At 56.8% G+C, this 19,481-nt stretch overlaps 1 protein-coding gene across 1 annotated transcript; it reads right to left on the bottom strand.

Moving 5' to 3' along the window:
- Window positions 1–313: 313 nt before the first annotated feature.
- SLC6A7 (solute carrier family 6 member 7) lies at window positions 314–13,527 on the bottom strand (the record flags this gene model as incomplete). The annotated part of the gene is made up of 14 exons (XM_082490140.1): window positions 314–529; window positions 1,465–1,632; window positions 1,829–1,929; window positions 2,284–2,383; window positions 2,749–2,880; window positions 2,964–3,076; window positions 3,464–3,588; window positions 4,171–4,274; window positions 4,949–5,083; window positions 5,366–5,504; window positions 6,042–6,276; window positions 6,854–6,985; window positions 7,692–7,872; window positions 13,495–13,527. The coding sequence occupies 14 exons, from the start codon at window positions 13,525–13,527 to the stop codon at window positions 314–316; spliced, it is 1,914 nt and encodes a 637-aa protein (XP_082346266.1).
- Window positions 13,528–19,481: the final 5,954 nt, after the last annotated feature.

Here is a 19,481-nt window from a genome sequence, read left to right as displayed (position 1 = left end):
ACAGGCAGGGGCTGAGGGTGGGCGGGGGGCAGCCCGGACACTTGCACCAGACACTGTCACACGAACGCACGGACGCATCACACAGCTTGCCAAACTGAACAGAAACACCTTGGGGGCACCGGGATGGGCAGCAGCTCCGTCCTGGTGGGGCCAGGACGGTGGTGAGGAGGCTGGCAGGGTCAGCAGCTCCTGACTGCTCTCTGCAAGAACCCCCAAAGCTGTCCTGAAGTGCCACAGTGCAACCTGTGCAAACTGGGGGGAGGGGGGGGTGCGGGTATGAGCCTTCCCCCAGCCCATGGGGCGCCGGGTCCCCTCACATCATGGACTCCGACTCCGACTCCTCCTCCATCTCCCGGTCCACCTCGATGGCCGTGTTCTCATAGCTGGTGATGCCCCCGTATTTCCGCATGTGGACCATCAGCGGCTTGGGCGACTGGCTGCCGGCCAGGCTCGCCACATACATGCCAGTCCGGTTCTCCTCCAACGATGGGCCCCAGTCCATGGCGGGCCGGCTGGCTTGCTGGACTCGCTGCGAGGGGACAGGTGGAGGGAGCACGGACACCCTGCACCAGCACCCGCTCCGCTCCCCAGCCGGCAGCTCACCCACCCCTCCCAGGGGACGATGTGCTGTGCCCGCCCTGAGGGACTGGGAGAGCCCCCGATGAGGATGGGATGGGGCCAGAAGCCTGTGCTGAAGTTTTTTGGGAAGACGGCTCTGTCTAAGTGCTCTGCTGCGGGCTGGGGAGGTATTATGGTCTGCAGGTGCTGGTGGGGTGGCTTGCAGGAGCTAGGGGTTATTGTAGGGCTATGGCCCTGTGGTGTGGGGTTAGAGCCACCCAGGCAAGGGGTTAGCCTCAGCCAGGGTGGTCCGGTCCCTGGCCATGTCACCATGCCCATGGCTGTGCTAGGACAGGCCATGGCCAGCCAGGGCTTCAGCTGATGCGCTGCTGCCTGGGGGGGGCAGCAAGCTCTGCTGCCTCTGCTTTTAACAGCCTGGGGCCAGCAGCGAAGCCCGGCCGGGGCTGGCAAGGCGGTGAGGAGCCAACAACTCCAACCTGCTCCTGGGAGAAGCCTTTGAGCAGAGTGATTCTGCCTGTGCTGCCTTCCTTGCTCTGTTGTTGCTCCTGCAAAACGGGTGCAAAGTCCCATGTGTCCATGCCCACCCCAGGCTAGGGACAACGTACTTCCCCACCGGGCAAGGCGTAGTAGGCTTGTTTTGGAGTGGGGATGCGCACAGGGCTGCCCCTTGGGAAGCAGCGTGACTCAGGGTCTGCCTGGCATCACAGGAGGGGACACTGCTGGAAATGCCCCGGGATGCGCTGTCTCTCACGCCCCGTGGGCAGCAAGGAGGGACGGGAGGACACACCTCCAGGAGAGAGGATGCAGAAGATTTCCAGGATACAGGCTTGGCAGGGGCTTGTGGTCACCCCTTAACATTTCTGGGGTGCTCCCCAGCAATCCTACCTCCCACAGCGTCCCTTCTTCTCGGAGCACAGCCACCACCATGCCCACAGGAATCATCAGACAGGAGAGGACTCCCATGAGGATGCCCAAGACCTCGGCCCAGGCAGGGAAGCGGTAGCTGCCGTACTCGGAGGGCTGGTACTTGACAATGTTGTACACCAGCAGAGCCTGTGAGATGGGAAGAAAGAGAGGTCAGCCTAGAGCCCATGCTCAAAAAAGGCCTGGAGACCTCCCAGCAGAATCAGAATGGTCCCTGGGGCACGAGACTCCAGCAGAGCAACTTCTTGGAAGGGGAGGTCATCCAGGGATGCTGGCACCACTGCAGCTCTCCAGCACCATCCAGCACCTCAAGCTGAGCAGTTACCATCATTGTTGCCGGGGACAGGACCATCCAGCAGGCTCTGAAGTAGGGCCCTGGTTTGAAGCCCAGCATCATGTGGATATCTCGGCAGAACCTCTTCATGCCTGGAGGAGGGAGAAGGAGAGGGGCTCAGAAGCTGTGATCCCTCCTCCAGAGCCAGGTGCTTGCACTGATAAAAAGAGGTGGTTTGCATCCTCTACAGCAAAGTGTCTCTCGTCCCAGCTGGGAGATGCAGGAAGAGGAGCCCAGCTGGTGCAGCCTGAGGGATCAGGGTCAGCACCCCCAGTATCTCTGGAGAGGTGAATCCAGTGATGGCCAAGAAGAAACAAGTGGTGCGAAAAGAGGTGTTTCATGCTCCATTGCAAGGCTGATGGCTCCCCTACTGCTCCCTCTAAATCCCTCTCTTCATACAGGCAGCCCACCCTTCCCTGGCCCCCTGTGGGGACAGAAACCCTTACCATAGACACGTGTCACCACGAGGCAGGTAGTGATCACCACCACCATGAGACCAAAGCCAGCACTGTAGTCATCCAGTAGGACCAGCCAGTACATCCCACCCTGATGGAGGCAAAGCACAGTGGCCAGTATCGCTGGGACCAACACCCTGATAAACCCCCCTCCATGTCCTCCCACTTTTGGGGACATGTCTCTTTAGGCCCTTTGGGAGCACTGGGGAAGACAGCAGTCAGGCGCCCTCAGGAGGCATCGCTCTCCCTCTGGGATTGGTGAAGGACAGGAATAACACTGTGTTGCTCCCCTTGGACCTCACATCCCCAGGAAGCCCAGGATCATCGGTGGTCTCTCTTCCACCTTGTTAGCCCGTGTGAATATATGTACCTCTGCAAACTCGGCCTCTGCTCTAAGCTCTCCCTAAAATGAGGCCCTAGCTGGTTCCCGCGGTGCATCCAGCCCCACACCCTTACCTCTGTTGTGAGGATGAGCCCCATCAGGAAGAGAGCGATGCAGATGACAGCTGAGAACGAAGCTTTCTTTGGCCTCAGATAGTAGGGAAATTCATCTGTCACTGCCGTAACGATGGTCTCCATGAAAGCAAACTGCACACAAAGGAGAAGAGGGTCCACTAACCCCTCCCGGGCTGCCTGGGCACCATGGCTGGCTTGCTGGGCTCCGTCCTTACCTGGCTGTCCAGCCCCAAGGTTAACAGCATGAAGAAGAACAGGAAAGACCAGAATGGAGAAAGGGGGAGCATTGTCATGGCCTGGGGGTACACCACAAAAGCGAGGCCAGGACCTAGGGGAGGCAAAGGACAGCAGGGTGAAAAGGGGGTGACAGCGCTGGGCACGGGGAGATGGAGGAGAGGAGAGCCCAGCAGGGCAGCACTGCGGCAGGGACCTGCCAGGGCTCCTGCAAGATGCGCAGGAGGAGTCCTGCAGCAGAGGGTGGAGAAGTGCAGGAGATCCAGCCTGCTCCTCACTCAGGCCTTTATTAGACATCACTTAATGCTGCTCAAAGTTTGCGTGGCAGGAACTGGTCTCCCCTCTCCCCTCCCCCTGACCAGCTGAGCATACAGCTCCAGCCCTCACACTGACACCCTCAGATGCTTTCCATCCGGGAAGGGATGCTCCTCAGTTCCTCCAGGCAGAGGGTGAAGGAGGTAGGGTCTTCGTTTGACCTCACCTGCTTTTGCCACCTGATTAACAGGGACCCCAAGCTCCTGGGACATGTATCCCAAAACGGAGAAGATGGCAAACCCTGCCAGGATGCTGGTGATGGCATTACCCAGGGTCACTATGAAGGTGTCCCTGCAGAGGAGAAAGAAGATGCTCTGAACATGCCTATTCCTTCCCACCCCACACCAGTGCACGGTGGCATTGCCAGCCCCAGGTGCCACAAGAAGGTGACCCAGTATGATTCTCCTCCAGGATTTCTCTTGGCATGAGCTTTCCAGGATCAAAAGGAGTGTATATCTAATTACATGGGTTATTTTGCGGGGTTCTTCCCAAGCTTGCTTTCCCCAGTGGAGAGGGTCAGCCCAAATGTCCAACACCCAGACTCTCCTCTCTGCTGGTGACCTGCAACAGATGCTGGGGACAGGACAAACATGCATAACTAGTCTCAAATATCCTCAGCCTTCAGCAGCTGCCGCCCAAAACTTCTGAGCCAGGCACTGTGCCTTGATGCCTAGGAGAATTTTCTTCCACAGATCCCTCTGTTCCTCTCGAGTCTGTTCAAGCTCACAGGTATCTGTAAGGTGTTGGGTTAAGGAGCAGTGCTGGGTGACTTTGTGTGGCACCACCTGCTTCCGCTGGCTTTGAACCCATCAGCTGAGGTTTCCATGGCTCCCCCCAGCCCACGATTTTTAGGAGACAGCAGCTGGCTCCCACCTGTAGATATTCTGATGGAAGGTGTTGTACGAGGCGAAGGTGAGGAGGCCCCCAAAGCCTACCCCAAGGGAGTAGAAAATCTGCAGGGCTGCCTCGATCCACACCTGGGGGAAGAAGCAGGTCTGAGGAGAGCAGGGGTCTGGAAGTCTCCCCCTGTGGAAGAGGGAGTTGGAAATATGCTTCCCCAGAGCCCCTGGTACATCTTCTCTAGCCCTCCAGGCACGGGGTCTTTGCCTTTCCTTGCTAACATGCTCACCACTCGTAGTGGGTCAGCTGGCAAGTGGAAGGGCTAATGACAGCATTTCAGAGCCGGCCCAGCGTGGCATTAAATGCACTTGTAAAACTGGGTGGGCTCTACCACCAACACCGCTGACCCAAGGAAAGTCCCCGCTCCGCACACTGAGATTGCTTGAGGAAAACAGAACAGCCAAATCCATCACGGGCACCCATCACCACCCCCAGCCTGTCACAGGGGCTGGGCTAATCCTGCCCGTGGTCCTGGTACCAGGGGAGGTGGTGAGCATGTCATTCCCTGCATGGACAGCCAGAAATGCAGGCAGAGGGCTGGCCCAGGTGGGAAGAGCAGTATAGACAAGGTGTGGAGCAAAGACAGATTGCTGCAAGACTTTTGGTCTGGGAGCAACCAAGAGAGAGGACTTTGGGTCAGGGAGCAGCCAGAAAAGGCACCCAAGTAAGGGAACCATCTCTGTTACTGCTGGAGTTGGCAGGAGAAGGTTCATTTCTGTGTCTTCAACAAATTGCACAAGATCCTGCTCACCTTGGAAGACAGCAAGTGATCAAACTGGGGCGTGAGGTAAAACTGGATCCCCTTCCAGGCCCCCTCCAGGGTCACGCCACGAATGAGCAGCATCACCAGGATGAGGTACGGGAAGGTGGCAGTGAAGTACACGACCTGCGGGAGAGCAGAGCCAGCTGGGAGAACCGGGAGCAAGAGCACAGCACGAGCTCTTCCCCCTTGAGCGGGACACCGCACCGCCCGGCATCACCCTGCAGTGCTGGGGTCCTTGGGATGCAGCAGGACCAGTGGTGTCAGCCCTCCCAGTGCCTGGCTGTGCAAGCCATCCCCGAAGCGGCCGGTGTCCAGCTGATGTTGTTTATGGGTTTCACTTTCCCAGATGTGCAGGCACTGGTGGGCATCACTGTAGATCCCCCAAAGGGACCATTCAGCCCTTACCTTGCCAGAGGATTTGACTCCCTTTAGGATGCACAGATAGACAATGGTCCAAGAAAGGAGCAGGCACAGACACAGGTTCCAGCGGATCCTCCCGGGATCCCCAATCCCAGAGCTCCCTTGGATGTGCAGGACGTACCGGCTAGGGAGAAAGGAGAACCACTGGAGAGCGGCCATGGGCACCCCCCACCTTCTTCCAGAGGCCCTCTCTGAACCCGGCAATGCCTCTGCTGCAAAAAAATAACCTTGTCAAAAATCCCAGCAATGAGAGAGCAACAAGGCGCTGGCAGCTATTTGCTGGGGGAAGGGGAGCCGTGGGTGTGATTTCTCCACCATGCATTAAAGAGCCTGGAGGGGGTGCCTGGTGGCTTGAGAGCGAATTCCCAGCCAGTCCAGGCATGGGATGTATTTCAGTCTAACATATCTCCAGACCAGCAAAGCAGCGTTAGATCACGGACACCTCCCACATCCCAGGGACACGATCCCAATGGCTAAACTGAGAAATCCCCCACAGCTGACCCCAAGAGCCCGTCACTGCACCCACAATGCCCACCACGGGTGTCCACCATGCATGCCATGAGATGTGCAGCACAGACCTTCACCCCTCATCCCATGCCCATGTTCTCCCTGGTTTGATGCCAACCATGTACCCACAGCCAGGTCAGGCTGACCTCTTTACCTCCAGTACTCTTCGCTGGGACTGACGGTGTTGGTGATGTTGACGGGGAAGGTGGTGTTCCCCGCCTTGATGACATGGTGGTCCAGGCACAGGTCGGTGTTCCACCAGTTGCCACAGTGCTGCCAGGGCAAGTCGCTTGTGAGGGATGCAAAGAGGTAGAAGAGAACGTAAGCAATGATCATATTGTAGTAAATGGCCACCAGGGAGACGATGAGGATCGTGCCCATGCCAACGCCTGGAGGAAGGAGAGGGTAAAGAAGGAGTGAGCCATCTCCCCGGACCGGAGCACATCCAAAACCAGGGTCAGACACTGGATCTCAGCAGCCAAATGTTTAATCACTCAGAGGTTCACTTGGTTGGGGGAGCCTCTTATTGCCATTACAGCCTCTGGACATGCCTTCTCTGAATTGGTGATCTATTGCATCATACAGATATTTTTACTCGAACTTAATGTTGAGAGTAAAAGTATTTGATTTGACCTTTTTTTGAATGCTTTATTCTTACCTTGGTCTTTAACAGTCATTGCTTAGCTTTGATGCTGTATTTTGTACACTAGCTGGCTTAATAATTTTCATACGATTTCTAGTGCTGGTCATGACATCCAGAGCCTCCAAAGACTGATACATCTCATACACATCTTGCAGCTACTAAAACACCTAACCCAGAAGTCCAGCATGCTCCACCTTTCCCCAGGATTTAACCTTTGATTCTAACAAGAGCTTTGAGGATCACGGGATGATGCTGCTGGTCCACGTCCTCATCAAGCAGCTCTTCCAGAGGCCCTGCAGAGGCTTTGGACTTCACTCACGCACCTTTAAAGAGAGGGCTTATCTTCCAGACAGCGAGCGGCCCCAGGCTCGAGAACTGGCCAAGTGACAGCTCCATGAAGAAGATGGGGATCCCGCAGATGGCCAGCATGATGAAGTAAGGAACCAGGAAAGCTCCTGCAAGAAGCAAGAAAAACACCCTAAAAATAAGACAGAGCAAACAGCTAAAGCCCATCTGTGACAAGGAATAAAGTTCATTCAACATCTGCGCCCCTGAGGCATCTACACCAAAGTCTGGAAGACAGCAAGGGGCAGCAGTTCGTTATTAGTACAGGAGGAAGGGGCTGTGATTCACCCAGTGCCACTCTTCACCCCCACCTCCAGCTCTCTTTTCTCCTTGAATCTTTCACAAACACCGTGAAATTCTCCAGTTATTATTGCATGAGATGAGCAGTTACTCTGGGAGTAGTTGAACAAGCTGGGCACTTTGCACCATCACACCGGGCTCTGGCATTGCAAAAGGCTCGCTCCCCTCCTTCGATACCTGGGAAGCATTTGCTGACCCTCTGAGTCCTGGAGGACACCAAACCAAGAAGCTATTGGAAACCAAGGGGGATGCTCAGGTGGCATTCCATCCAGCATGGAGCTGGGGATGTCTCCAAGGCCATGAGTGCAGAGATGGGCTGGTGAGTCCCTTCCACACGTGGGTACAGGTGGTTAATGCCCTACAGCAAGCATGGGGGGCAGGAGGAGGCTTCTCCCCACAGCAACAAATGCTACCTTCCAGCCCCGAGAAGGGGAAAGGACATCTCTTCAGGGACACATCCCACCAGCCCAGCTCAGTGAGGGGGAGACATGACCACTCCAAAGGATGCCCAAGTACCTCCTCCATTGGTGTAAGCCCTGTAGGGGAACCTCCAGACGTTTCCGAGGCCCACGCAGTATCCGATGCAGGAGAGGAGGAAATCCAGCCGCCCTGTCCAGTTCCCTCTGTCTTCTGGGCACTCAGAGCCCAGGTCCCCGTCCTGGCTGCTGGGACTCACCAGGAGGTCTGGAGTCACCGGCTAGGCAAGAGAGCAGGGGATGGGAGAGGGCAGCCGGGCACCGATGCAAGGAATAAAAACAGGGGGGGAAGAGCAGGAGAGAGGGAAGGAGCGCTGAGAGTTCAGGAGTGAATTTGTGACCCCCAAGACATTCGTCCCCTGGGGACATCCCATTCCAGCAGCTCTCTGTCACCACCCCAGCCAACGTCCTGCTCTGCTGCTGAGCAAGGGAATGGGATAAACGTGATCCCGCATGGCCAGAGCTCCCCCGGGAAAGGCAGGATGGCCCCACTTCACCCTGGGAGGCCAAGACCCACCTTGCGACCCCAGTTTCCCAAGAAATCTTTTCAAGGGGCCGTGATAGACTTTCCTGGTTTCCTGCAAAGCACAGGCATGAGGACAGCAGGAGAAGAACCACTGCCGGCATGTCAGGAAGTGTGACACCCCAGCCCCGTGTGCCCCCGCCGTACCTGGCACTCCGCTGCCATTAAATGCTCCATCCGTTTTTCACGCTTTTCCAACTGCCAAAAACCTACACTGTGGGGATTTAGCGATGTGCTCCCAGTTGTCCCTGCTGAGAGCTCCTTCCAGCTTTCTTAATCTGCCCCGGATCAGTGAGGCACAAGCACTCTTCAGAAGGCAGGGATTAACCCTTTCCCTTCCTCTCTGGCTGCCTCAGCTCTGGCAAGAGGGAGGTGCCAATCCTGCAACACATTTAGGTTGGAGTGATGCACCGGGAGGACGGAGGGTTCTTTGGTGTTTGCGTCTGTGTTTACATCAGGTCTGCAGTGAGATGCTTGGTCTACCTGAACTTGCCCAAGCTCCTGACCTTGGGAGAGTGGGGAAGGCATCCCCACCGGCTCCCATCCCACCGGCTCCCACCTCACCGGCACCCACCAAAGCTGAAAGCCTCAGCCAGCAGCGGAGAGGTGAGATGCCATGGCAGGTATCCCCTCAGCAAGACTGGGCAGCAAAAAGAGGTGGGATTCTGCCCCTGTGCCACTGCACGTTGCTGTGCCCCTGCCTGGGGGTATACTGGGTTCGGCTGGTATCGAGGCACAGAAAGAGAAGGTCCCTGCTGGGAAAGCACCAGGACCAGGGCAGAAGGAGCCCATTTGGGAACCTTCCTGGGCTCTCAGAAGGTAAAAGCAGCCCTCTCCGTGTCCCTGAGTTCATGCAATTATAGGGAACAAGCCCAGGGGATGTGATTGAGGGAGAGGGGCCTGGATTTGGAGGGATGTGGGTCCACCTGCACCTGTGTGCAGCAGATGTCTGTCCCTGGGGAGATCAGAGCTGGCTGGTGCCAGCCCAGCACTGCCCTGCCACAGCCCCCGGGGAAGGTGGCAGCCACCTCCTCTCCTTCTCCTCCTCCTCCTCCTCTCTGGCCGGACCAGGATGCTCCTGCTGTCGGTTCCCATGGAGACACGGAGCCGTGCTGCGACGGTGAAGGCTGCACGCTCCCACCCTTCACAGGTGCACCCCACTCCTCCGGCCACCGGCACCCCGGGGCTGCCAGGATGCTCTCACCAGAAAGCACCGAACGTGGAGGCAAACCCGTCCGCAGACAGCGTGCAAACCCCTCGAGGGACAGAACGAGCTGGGACAAACTCTTCCCAACGCCAACCTGAAATGCACAGCCCGAGCAAAAGGCGTTCCACTAAACCCCATCATTAAAAGCCCATCCCTGCTGGATGCCACCTTCACGGCAAAGGCCAGAAGAGAAAGCTTCAGAAGCACAGGCTGAAAAGCCAAAATATGACCCAAATATAACACTGTTGCTACAAAACTGTTGCTACCTGGCAGCCCTCCTGCAGCTGTTTAACACAGCTCTCCGGCTTAGCAACTTCTCCAAACCGTGGCCGTGCCTGCTAATTAACCAGCACACACAGTGGGCATGACCCACAGAAACCTGTGTTTGCGGGTGATGGCCAGGCTGCTCTGCAACATCCCTCCCGACAGTTTCAGCTGCTAAAACCTGTATTCGCAAAGGTCCCTGCCGGGTGGGGACAGGACCTATGGGGCCACCACAGTTTGGTCTTCCCCAAAAAGTGCTTCCCGGTCCACCACAGTGCCTGGGGAGCTCTCACTGTCCAGATTTCTATCACAGAAAAACATCAACCGGGGATGCTGGGAGATCATTAAATCCTCTTGCTTAATTCCTGCACCTCTGCCTGAATCCTAAACAGCTGCAAGAGAGCACCAGGGAGCCACATGACCTGATGAAATGCAGGTGCCCATCCATCAGATGTAGCATGGAAATCAACACAGGAGTAACAAAAATAAAAGAAAGGAACCAACCAGACCTTTTCCAAACTGGCCCAGTCCCCACCTCAGTCATCCTGCTCAAAGCCGATGGGATGTAGCTTGTCACCTGTGTCTTGGTGATGTCTGCCTCCCCTTATTAATATCTTTAGCTGGAGCTCTGCTGTTTAAATTTGGGCAGAAAGCAGAGCCTGCTCAGGAGTCAGATAGACCCCAAGGATGGTGACATTGTGGTCCCCATGGGGCAGGCTGGGGAGGCACAGGCCAGGGATGCTGCTGGAAAACACACACGGAGGCTGCTCCGAGGCTGCAATCCCTCAAAATGCCCCAAATCATATCCTTTCCATAGAAATCACAGAAAACCTTACCTATTTGCCTGACCTAAAATGAATTGCAAAATGCAGTATTTAAGGATTCCAGCCCATCTTTGTCCCAAACAGCAGAGATGCACATCTCTCTACTTCAGGCAGCTGGAAATCTCACACGCTGGCTCGATTCCAGCCCTTTTTTTAGGATTAATGCTCCCTTTCAGCCTTTGTCATAACAGGAATTTTCTTTTTCCGCAGCAGCTGAAGTGCTCTAGCGCTACGATATTGCTCTAGTGCTTTCCACTGTCAACTGCCATCTTTCAAACCGGGCTCCCGTCTCGCGGTTATAAACAGACGGGGACTAACAGCTCCCTTGGCAACCACGTCCTCTTTGAACACAGCATCACTTTCCATTATTCACCAGAAGATGCTCCGAAAGAAGTCAGCAAAGCAAAGGTCACTGAGAAGAAAAAGCACTTTAGTCTCTGCCAAGATAAGAGCTGGCTTCCATAAGGAAATTGCCCTATGCTAATTATTTTCTGTAAACAAATTTACTTAAACCAGTGCAAAACCCAGCCAGATTAAAGTTACTTTTTCATCATCGTTTGCCTCCATTCAAAGTGGCATTGTGGGGTTATTTTGTCAGTAGTTTGTCTCCATTCAAAGTGGCATTGTGGGGTTATTTTGTCAGTGTTTTGTGCATGGACCACAGCCTTTGATTGGGAGAAATGCCACCCGACGCCAGATTTCTCCCCTGCGGATCCAAGCCGTGTGCGAGCACAGTGCGTCTGTAAAGTGTGAGTCACTTCAGATTAGTTTGAATTGCTTGTTAATCTCTTCGAGGAAAAAAAACAACTACCCAACCTAAAAATGAATTTGAATGTAATATCACTTAGAAAGCAAAGTAAATAAAGCATCTCCATGGTGTGGAAGAGCCCCTTGAAGGGCTGCGTTAACCCCGGTTTCCCCCAGCACATGCCAGAAGAGGGAGCAAGCGATGCTGGAGCCCGCACAGGGGATTTGGGGGCTGGAGGTTGCTGAGGCTGAAGCAAACTCATTACAGCGATGTCCCGAGGGCAGGAAGCATGCACAGCTGCAAATGCTTACGGCCTTTTATCCAAAAACCCTGGGGAAGGAAGGTTGGAGGCAGTTTGTGGCAGGCAGAGGAGGGCAGTGGCTCAGGCAGGAGGATGCTGGTCGGCAGCCTGGCTGCGTATGGGGAAGGGCAGCCCAAATCCTGTCTCCCACCACTGTCCTCCGTGGGCTTTCACCTGTTTCTACCAAACAACCCCCCAAAGCAAATAAGCAAACCAATAAAAAACACTCAACACTTCTGGAAATACTATTATAAGGAAAAGCCAACCTGAAATCCTTCGAGCCTGAGAAAGATCTTCTCTATTAGAGAGGAATTTCCATATGTCTGAAACATGTCTGGTGAGAAGGCTTAAAAGTCCCGGCTCGCTGATGGGAAGCTGACCAAGATGAGAGGAAGAGGAGGCTGTCGGGGTCCTGGGGTGGGTGCTGCAGCCGGGGCTGTGCAAACTCCATCAGCCACCACCAGCTCTGGGCAAGTCCAATGCCAGTGTCAGACACGGTGGTCCCAAGACACCGGGTGACTGTGAGCACTGGGTTCTCTATCTGGAGCTCAGACAGGGTATTTTTGGACAATGAAGGACAGCAGGGCCCTGAGCAGCACTGGCAATGGGGAAAATAACTTGGAGACATCTGCTTTTCATTCCAGCTGATCGCTGTGGGACTAAACGAATTCCTGAATAAATGTTAAACAGGATCACCAGCAGCAGAGAAATTCTTTCAAGTATCTCAGAAAGCTTTTAGAAGGGACAAAGACAACTTTTAATGGATCTTGCAGTCACAAAGTCATCTGAAAAATCAATTTGTAGGAAAAAGGAGGAGAGGGAAGAGCCAGATGATGCCTCCAAACAACAGTGGAGAAAGGTAGGCAGCCCTGAGGTTGCCAGTGCTGTCAGATAGCTGCTGGCTTTCACCCGGCCACGGCTGGCTTTTTTGACATCATGTCCCAGTATAGGAATTTCCTGGCAGGGATGTGGGTTTTCATTCATCTGAAGGCTGGCCCAGGTTGAAGTCTCCCTGCCCCGTGGTTAGCAGGCATGGTTTGACAGAGGGCAGAGCCCAAGGGGCTCACAGCGCTGGGTCACAGCCTGGCATGCTCTGGGAAGGGCTGACCCACCACCAGCAGCAGTGTGTCCCCACGAGGGAGCTGTGGCTGCCAGCCTCTGCCACCCCACACCACCGTGTCCCTGTGTGGGATGGGCACCAGAAGAGGCTCGGTCCCCAGCATGAGGGGAGACGGGGCCCCAGAGAGCCTGGTAAGGGCAAAGTGGCAGTGGAGGGGAGTCTAGGATAGGAAAGGCTTAAAAGGGGTTTTTGGGATGGATATAAAAAGGGTTTCTAGCTCTGACAGCTGCCAAAGGGCACCAAGGAGGTTTGGGGTCCAGCACTACCCACACCCTTTTAATTCCTATGGAGGAGGAGGCAATCCCAGCTGCAGGTGGAAAAGCCACCGCCCAGCTCCCTGTGCTCATCCCAGAGGATGCTCAGCCCAGTGGAACCCCTCAGCACCCACCTACCCCCCCGAGACCGGTCAGTCCCTGGGCCTGGCAGGAGCAGCGTCCCCGGGGAGCCCCGCTGTGGGGCGCCGGCTCTGCCCCCGGGTGCCCACCCACAGCCGCCCCATCAGGCACAACATGAATCATGGCTGGCGGCACCTGCTCGCAGGGCAGGGATTGGAGAAAGCACCCAACCAGGCAGCGTGGGCAACAGGCAGGTCTGCCCACAGCGCAGGGCCTCTGTGGTCCACTAATTGCAGCGAGGCAGGAGCAGTCGTTATGAAATGCCCCCCATCCCTCTCCCCGCGATCCCGCTTCGGCCCCATGCACACCCACTGCCCCTGTTTGCAATCCCTGCCTGGGAAAAGTCCGCCAGCTGCACACAGAGGCTCTCCGGGCAGGGGATAATGGGGTGATGGGGATGCCGTACCCCCCCGCTCCCCAGCTCCCAGTCCTGGCGGGCACCCCCGCTTCCCGGCTCTCACCTCCCGGAGATGCTGCTGCCGAATCTTCTTCATCCCAGAATCCTGTTGCTATGCGCTCCCCGCTCCGACACTTTTTCCTCTCGCTTTCTCCGGCGATAGGGAGGGAGAAGGGGGAGCGGGCGAAGCGATAACAGGCAAGGAGGGGTACCGCTTTCCTCCTGCCGGCTGGGCTGGCGGGGCGGAGGGAGGCTGGAGCGGGGGAGGGCGGGGGGGGGGGGGGAGCGGGGCTGGAGGAAAGGTTTGCCTGGAGTTGAGGATGCCCGTGTGCTGAGCAGGGAGGGAGGAGGGGACGGCTCTGGGCAGGCTGGAGAAAGGCTGTCTGTCAAACGCACCTCTGCCAGGGAGGGGGGGGGGGGGGGGTCCGAGACCTCAGCCCCCCCGCTGGGGCAGCGAGGAGGAACGGCTGCTGCCTTACTCATGCCACGAATGCATCAGGTCTCCCTAGGGATGGACCTGATTTTGCAGGCACCCTGCCACTGGCCACTCCGGGGGGCTTCTATGTGCCCCAGGCAGCAGTGGTAGCAGTGCAAGAGCAGATCCCAGAAGCTCCCAGCATCTTTCTGTCTGGCTCTGAGCTGATTTTCCCACGGCAGGACACAGCTGGAGCCTGAGCAGGTCAAAGGTGTCTTCTCCCTGTGCTGCCTGAGCTCAGTCCCCAGCCCAGGGGAGGGGGATGCCCAACAGCCATCGGTCCGTTTGGGTAGGACCAGCACATCCCACCATGCTGGGGGCAAGAACAATCCTCAGGCAGTCTCCAGGGTGAGCAGCTGAGTCCAGCATATCATGGGACCAATGCTGGAGCACAGGTCACATCTTCAGGGTTCAGACATCCCTGTTCGGTCAGCAGTGCGACCCTACAGCCCCAAAGCCCAGGGAGATGCACGATTTTCCCCATCATGCTCAGTCAAATCCCCATTGAGGTGGCAGAGAGATGACCTGTGGCTTCTTCTCCCACTTTCACGGTGAGAAATGTCCCCTGTGGGGCTGCAAGAGGGGACAACCCCACATGCCTCAGGGCCAATGTGGTACTGGGAGACCTGCTGTCTGCCTCAGGACCCACAGTAGTGCCTCTTTCCCTTGAAAATATCCTCTTGCCCTTCACTTTCTCCCTGGACTGTGCCCAGTCCATCGGGGTGTGTATGTCCTTTTTCCTTGCAAATGTCCTACAGTGCTCCAACCTGTCCCAGACTGGTCCCCAGCTGCTTTGCTCAGGTTTAAGGCTGAGCAGGCAGCACTGAGGATGTGGAGGACAATGATGGGGCTGGGACTGAGAGGACCCAGACTGGTCAATGTAAAAGCAAATCTCCCTGACATCTAATGGCAGTCGTGCTCCTACAGTCCTCCAAGCACTTCCGCAAATTTTCCCTGAAAGGAAATGGATCCCAAGCATAAAGACGCATTTCTGCAGAATCCAACATGATGAAGTGGCTCAGTGTTTGCACAGTGGGTCTTTCAGAGCTAACATTTACCCAGATTTCCCAGCGGGAAAGGAGGAAGGAGCAAACTATATAACCCAACAAACATCTTTTTTTCACACACTCACAGCTTCCTCAAAAAAAAAAAAAAAAAGTCTTTGGGAATTCACCCATCCAGGATTTACCTGCCTTCAACTTCTCCCTCCGCTGGGATGCTGGCAGGGAACTCTGAGCCTGGAGATGGCCACGTTGGTGGCTGGGGGCCACGTCGGGCACTGTCCCAGCCTCATCCTTCCTGCTCAGGGCATGGATGCTTTTTTTGCCTTTTCTGCCTGTGCGATCTGAATCACCCCTTTGGATTTTTCACTCAGGATCCACCTAAAGAGAAGTGTCCCATGGCCACCGTGGCGGCATAGGAGGTGAGATGTTGGTGCCACCTTGTTACAGCTGCCCCAGCCCCATGTCACCAGCATGGACTGAGCCCTGCACAAACTTTCCCTGGGTGGACTTCAAGCCCCTGACTTCTTGTCTCCAGGGCGGTATTTACCAGCAGAGACGTCCATGGCTGGAAATGTCTGTGTGACCCTGAAATGTCTGTGGTGATACCACTGCCGGTGGAGATGCTCTGTGCCTGGAGATCCCTTTTCTGGTTTGGCTGGTGCTGCTCTGGGAGAACCATCAGCTCTCCATCTCCTGGGACTACCTGGGAGAAGACACCCTACCCTGGGTATCTAGGGTGCTCCAGCATCTCATTGCAGAACTGGCTTGAGTCTGGCATCACCCTGGAGCCGACAAGAGACCCACCTCATGGAACAGCACCTGGCAGAGGCAGTGGGAGCCAGGGGGCTGTTCCCATGAGGAGCACTGCAGTCCAGGGACCCCAGAAAACCCAAGGAGAGCTCGGGCAGAGGACAGCGGCGTTGCCCAGCTGTCCCCGTGCCCTGATGCCCAAGGTCCCAGCACTAGGGAGCAAACATGGGGCTTGCAAGCATTTTCTAGCAAGCTTTGCCTTCTCCCACCCCACTGCTGAGCCATCGGTGGGATATCAAGTAAACTTTTCCCTTCCCGTGGGCTGAAGCATGGGCTCACCGGGGTGGTAGGGCTGCAGAAAAGCAAACATGCCTCTCTCCATCCCGACACAGTGCCCGACGGGCACTGGCACTGCCTGCGCTGCCTGCCATGGGTGGGAAAAGAGAGGGCAGCCCTCAGGCTGGGGAAACACCCCTGCCCACCCTGCTCGGGGAGCCCACCCGCATCCCGGCGGCAGCCGCCTGGGAAGAGGCGAGAAGGTGGCTGACAGCAAGATGGGACCGTGCCCAGATCCGCTCCGCAAGGCACGAGGAAGGCAACAACGGCAGTGGCGCTCCGGTTAGTCACTGCCGGGAAGTGTGCCATGCTGGAGGCTGCTGGCAGCCCAGTGTCGTTTTCGGCCACCTGGTGTGCGTGGCTTTATTTTTATGATGATTTCAAGATTCCTCCGAGGAGGGGTGCAGCCAGGCAGCGGGAGCCTGTGGGAAGCGCAGAGGAAGGAACAGGAAGAAATTGCGGTGGTTTGCTGGGGCAATCCCCAAGGTCCCCTGGCCGTGGGGCCACGCTCTCCCCATAAGGACCATGCTCCATGTGGGGCCATGGAACTTGGGAGGCAGCTGCTGCAGGTGCTAAAACCGGGTGCCTGTCACCTGCTGGGGGTGCAAATGTCAAGGTGCCACGTGTCCAGGAGGTTTGGACCAAAGGTCCCAAGGCTGGTTGGGGACATGGGGTCCACCAGCCCCTTTCCTGGCATGGGAGGGACCCCACAAGGCTCACCCACCCCTGCCCAAATGACGGCTGGAGGGAGGCAGGGGAGGACATGGGAGTGGGGACGAAGCAGATGCATTTCGTCACCCGACCAAGGGGTGTGTGTGTGTGTTGGGGGAAGGGGTGCCTGGGCGTGTGGGCACATTTATTGCCTCTTCCCGCCAGCGCCGGCTCCCTGTGCACACACAGGCGGCAGGGACCCAAGGGCACAGCCCACGGCTCGCTGGACTTTTACCCTGCTGTGCAAACAGGCAGACGCCAGATTAGGGTATCAGTTGGAATTTCATCCTGTCAACGGCACCCACAGCCTCTCCAGGTGGGCAGCAGAGCATCTTCCCTCCAGCCCAGCCCCTTGCCCACCCATGGGCACCCCAGTGCAGCAAGTGAATTTGGGACATGCATGTTTCATCCCCGTCCCAGGACTTCCTTCCCCTTCAAGCTTCCCCTTTGAGCAAGACCTTGCAGGCAATGGCGATGCTCAGGGCTGGGCTGCCACCACCCCGTTCCCTGCCAGGGCAGGATCCCACCAGCTAGTCCTCATGTGGCAATGACAAAATTGGACGTCAAAGGCAGGCAAAGCTCAGTGAGGGAGGAGGATGTGTGTGGAAGACCCAGCCCCTGGCATGGGGACCACGCTGGAGCCCCCACGCAGAAGTGGACCCCAGTTTCCCCAGTCCAGCCCAGCTCTTTGGGCAGGTGGCCCATCCAGTCCCATCCCTTTTCCCATATGGCACTAGCTCCATTTCTCTTGCCTCCCCCAGCCTGTTTTAGCTCCTGACACCCCACATGCCCTTGCAGGGGTGCAGGGAGGCAGTGGTCCCACGCTGTGGGCAGCCCGGGCAGCCCAGTGTGCGTGGGGTCACCAGGGTACAGCAGTAGGTGCAGCCGCTGTTGCAATGTCAGGAAAAAACCCTTTGCTCTGTCCCCCTCTCTGCAATGCCACCTCATCCTGCCCCTGCTCCTCTATCTCCTCCACCCACAAGGACTTTATCCTGCATGAGGTGTCCCTCCACAACTATCTGCCCTTCCTGGGCATCTCAGCACACATGTTCGCACCTCTTCCCAGGCAATGCTTGGCACATTTTGGGGCTTGAGAAGACATTTTGGGGAGGGATTCGAGGGCAGGCCCTTGATGGGTGCCCTGCAGGACTTGGGGGACATTGCTGGGATGGAGAGAGGAGAGCGTCGGGCACCAATGCCAGCTGTCCCAGGCACTATCTCACATCCTCATTCTCTGTTTGCTCTTCTTGGACAAGGAGGATATTCAGCCCGTCAACAGCCATAAAACAAGATTAGAGGCCAGGAGGCGCCAATGGGAGATGGCCACGTCCATGGGCAGCTGGCCTTGTTCTTTGGCCTCCGCCAGTCCAGCCCGGCCTCACCCTTTTCCCGGCTGCCCCGGGGCTGTGAGTTTGCAGCCGTCAGGTCAGCCGGCACGGCCACCCCCAGCAATGCCCCTGCGGGATGGGCACACACAGGGGCAAGGCTGCTGCGTGGAGACATCAATCCACACTGGTTTTGGTGGGGCTGGGCAGGACCCCTCGTTCCTGCCCGGCCGCGCTCAGGGGCATTGGCAGGGGTGCCATCCCGCAGCCGGCATCCCTCCCCTGCCGCAGCACCGCAGGCTGGGAGGAGACGGCAACAAACCCATGGCACATGGGATTCCTGCTCGCTTTTATTTTCACCGATGCCTAAAAAATAAAAAGGAAAACCAGTTCTGCCTTATATACACAAAAACTGAGCCAAAGTCCCGAGCCAATGCAAACATTCGTCCTCACCACCGAGCGCGGCTGGCAGCAGCGGCTGAGGGAGGTGTCAGCGGTCCCTGAGGGAGAGAGACCCAAATCCTACGAGAGCTGGAGCGGGGCGGCCGAGGAATGCGATGCACAAGCAGTGCCGGGTGCGATGCGAGGGCTCGGCTGGGTGCTCTGCAGGCAGTGGGGGACATGTCTGCTGCTCCAGCTTTATGGAGCCCAGAGAAATGGAGCTGGGAAAAGACCATGCGAGCTGCCAGGTGAGGACCATGCACCCTCATCCCTGTCTTGGTCTTGGGAAGCCGCAGCCCAGGAGCACCCGGCGCAGCTCCCAGCAGGAGCCGCAGACCCTCTGGTGTCCCAGCCATGCCCCACTGGCCTTCAGAAACCCAGGCCAATACAGTGGTCAGGACTTAGCAGGGTGAAGGGACGTTTCAGCTGCAGTTCACCAGCAGGAAGAGGGATATCAGTTACTGGCCTATGGCACACAGTGGGCGAGAGGTGGTGCAATGCTTGGAGGAGGGCAGAGATGGAGAGCAAAACCTGAAGTCCTTTGGGTTTTGCAGAAAATAGGAAAAACTCACTCCTCTGTTTCTGGAAACCAATTCTCCATCACTTAACACCAGGGCACATGCCAGTCCCTCCTCTGCCTGACACAGCTCCTGTCGGCCCTGGCAGCAGCTCCCCGTGCCCGCGGTGGCTGCACCACAAAGCTCTACCAGTATTGGTCCCTCTGGATGGCCTGGGTCTGGTTCTTGCACCCCGTCCTGATGGAAAACCTTTTTGTTCTCCTCTCCTTCCCCACTGGAAGGTGGTCTCAGGGTTCAGCAGGGTCCATCACCAGCATGCTCATGCCGGCTCCTCTCCTCTCCTCTCCTCTCCTCTCCTCTCCTCTCCTCTCCTCTCCTCTCCTCTCCTCTCCTCTCCTCTCCTCTCCTCTCCTCTCCTCTCCTCTCCTCTCCTCTCCTCTCCTCTCCTCTCCTCTCCTCTCCTCTCCTCTCCTCTCCTCTCCTCTCCTCTC

This window comes from Vanellus vanellus (genome assembly GCF_965231255.1).
Source record: "Vanellus vanellus genome assembly, chromosome: 13".
Taxonomy (NCBI): Eukaryota; Metazoa; Chordata; class Aves; order Charadriiformes; family Charadriidae; genus Vanellus; species Vanellus vanellus.
Note: the sequence above shows the minus strand (reverse complement) of the source record. Positions and strands in the feature narration are given on the sequence as shown.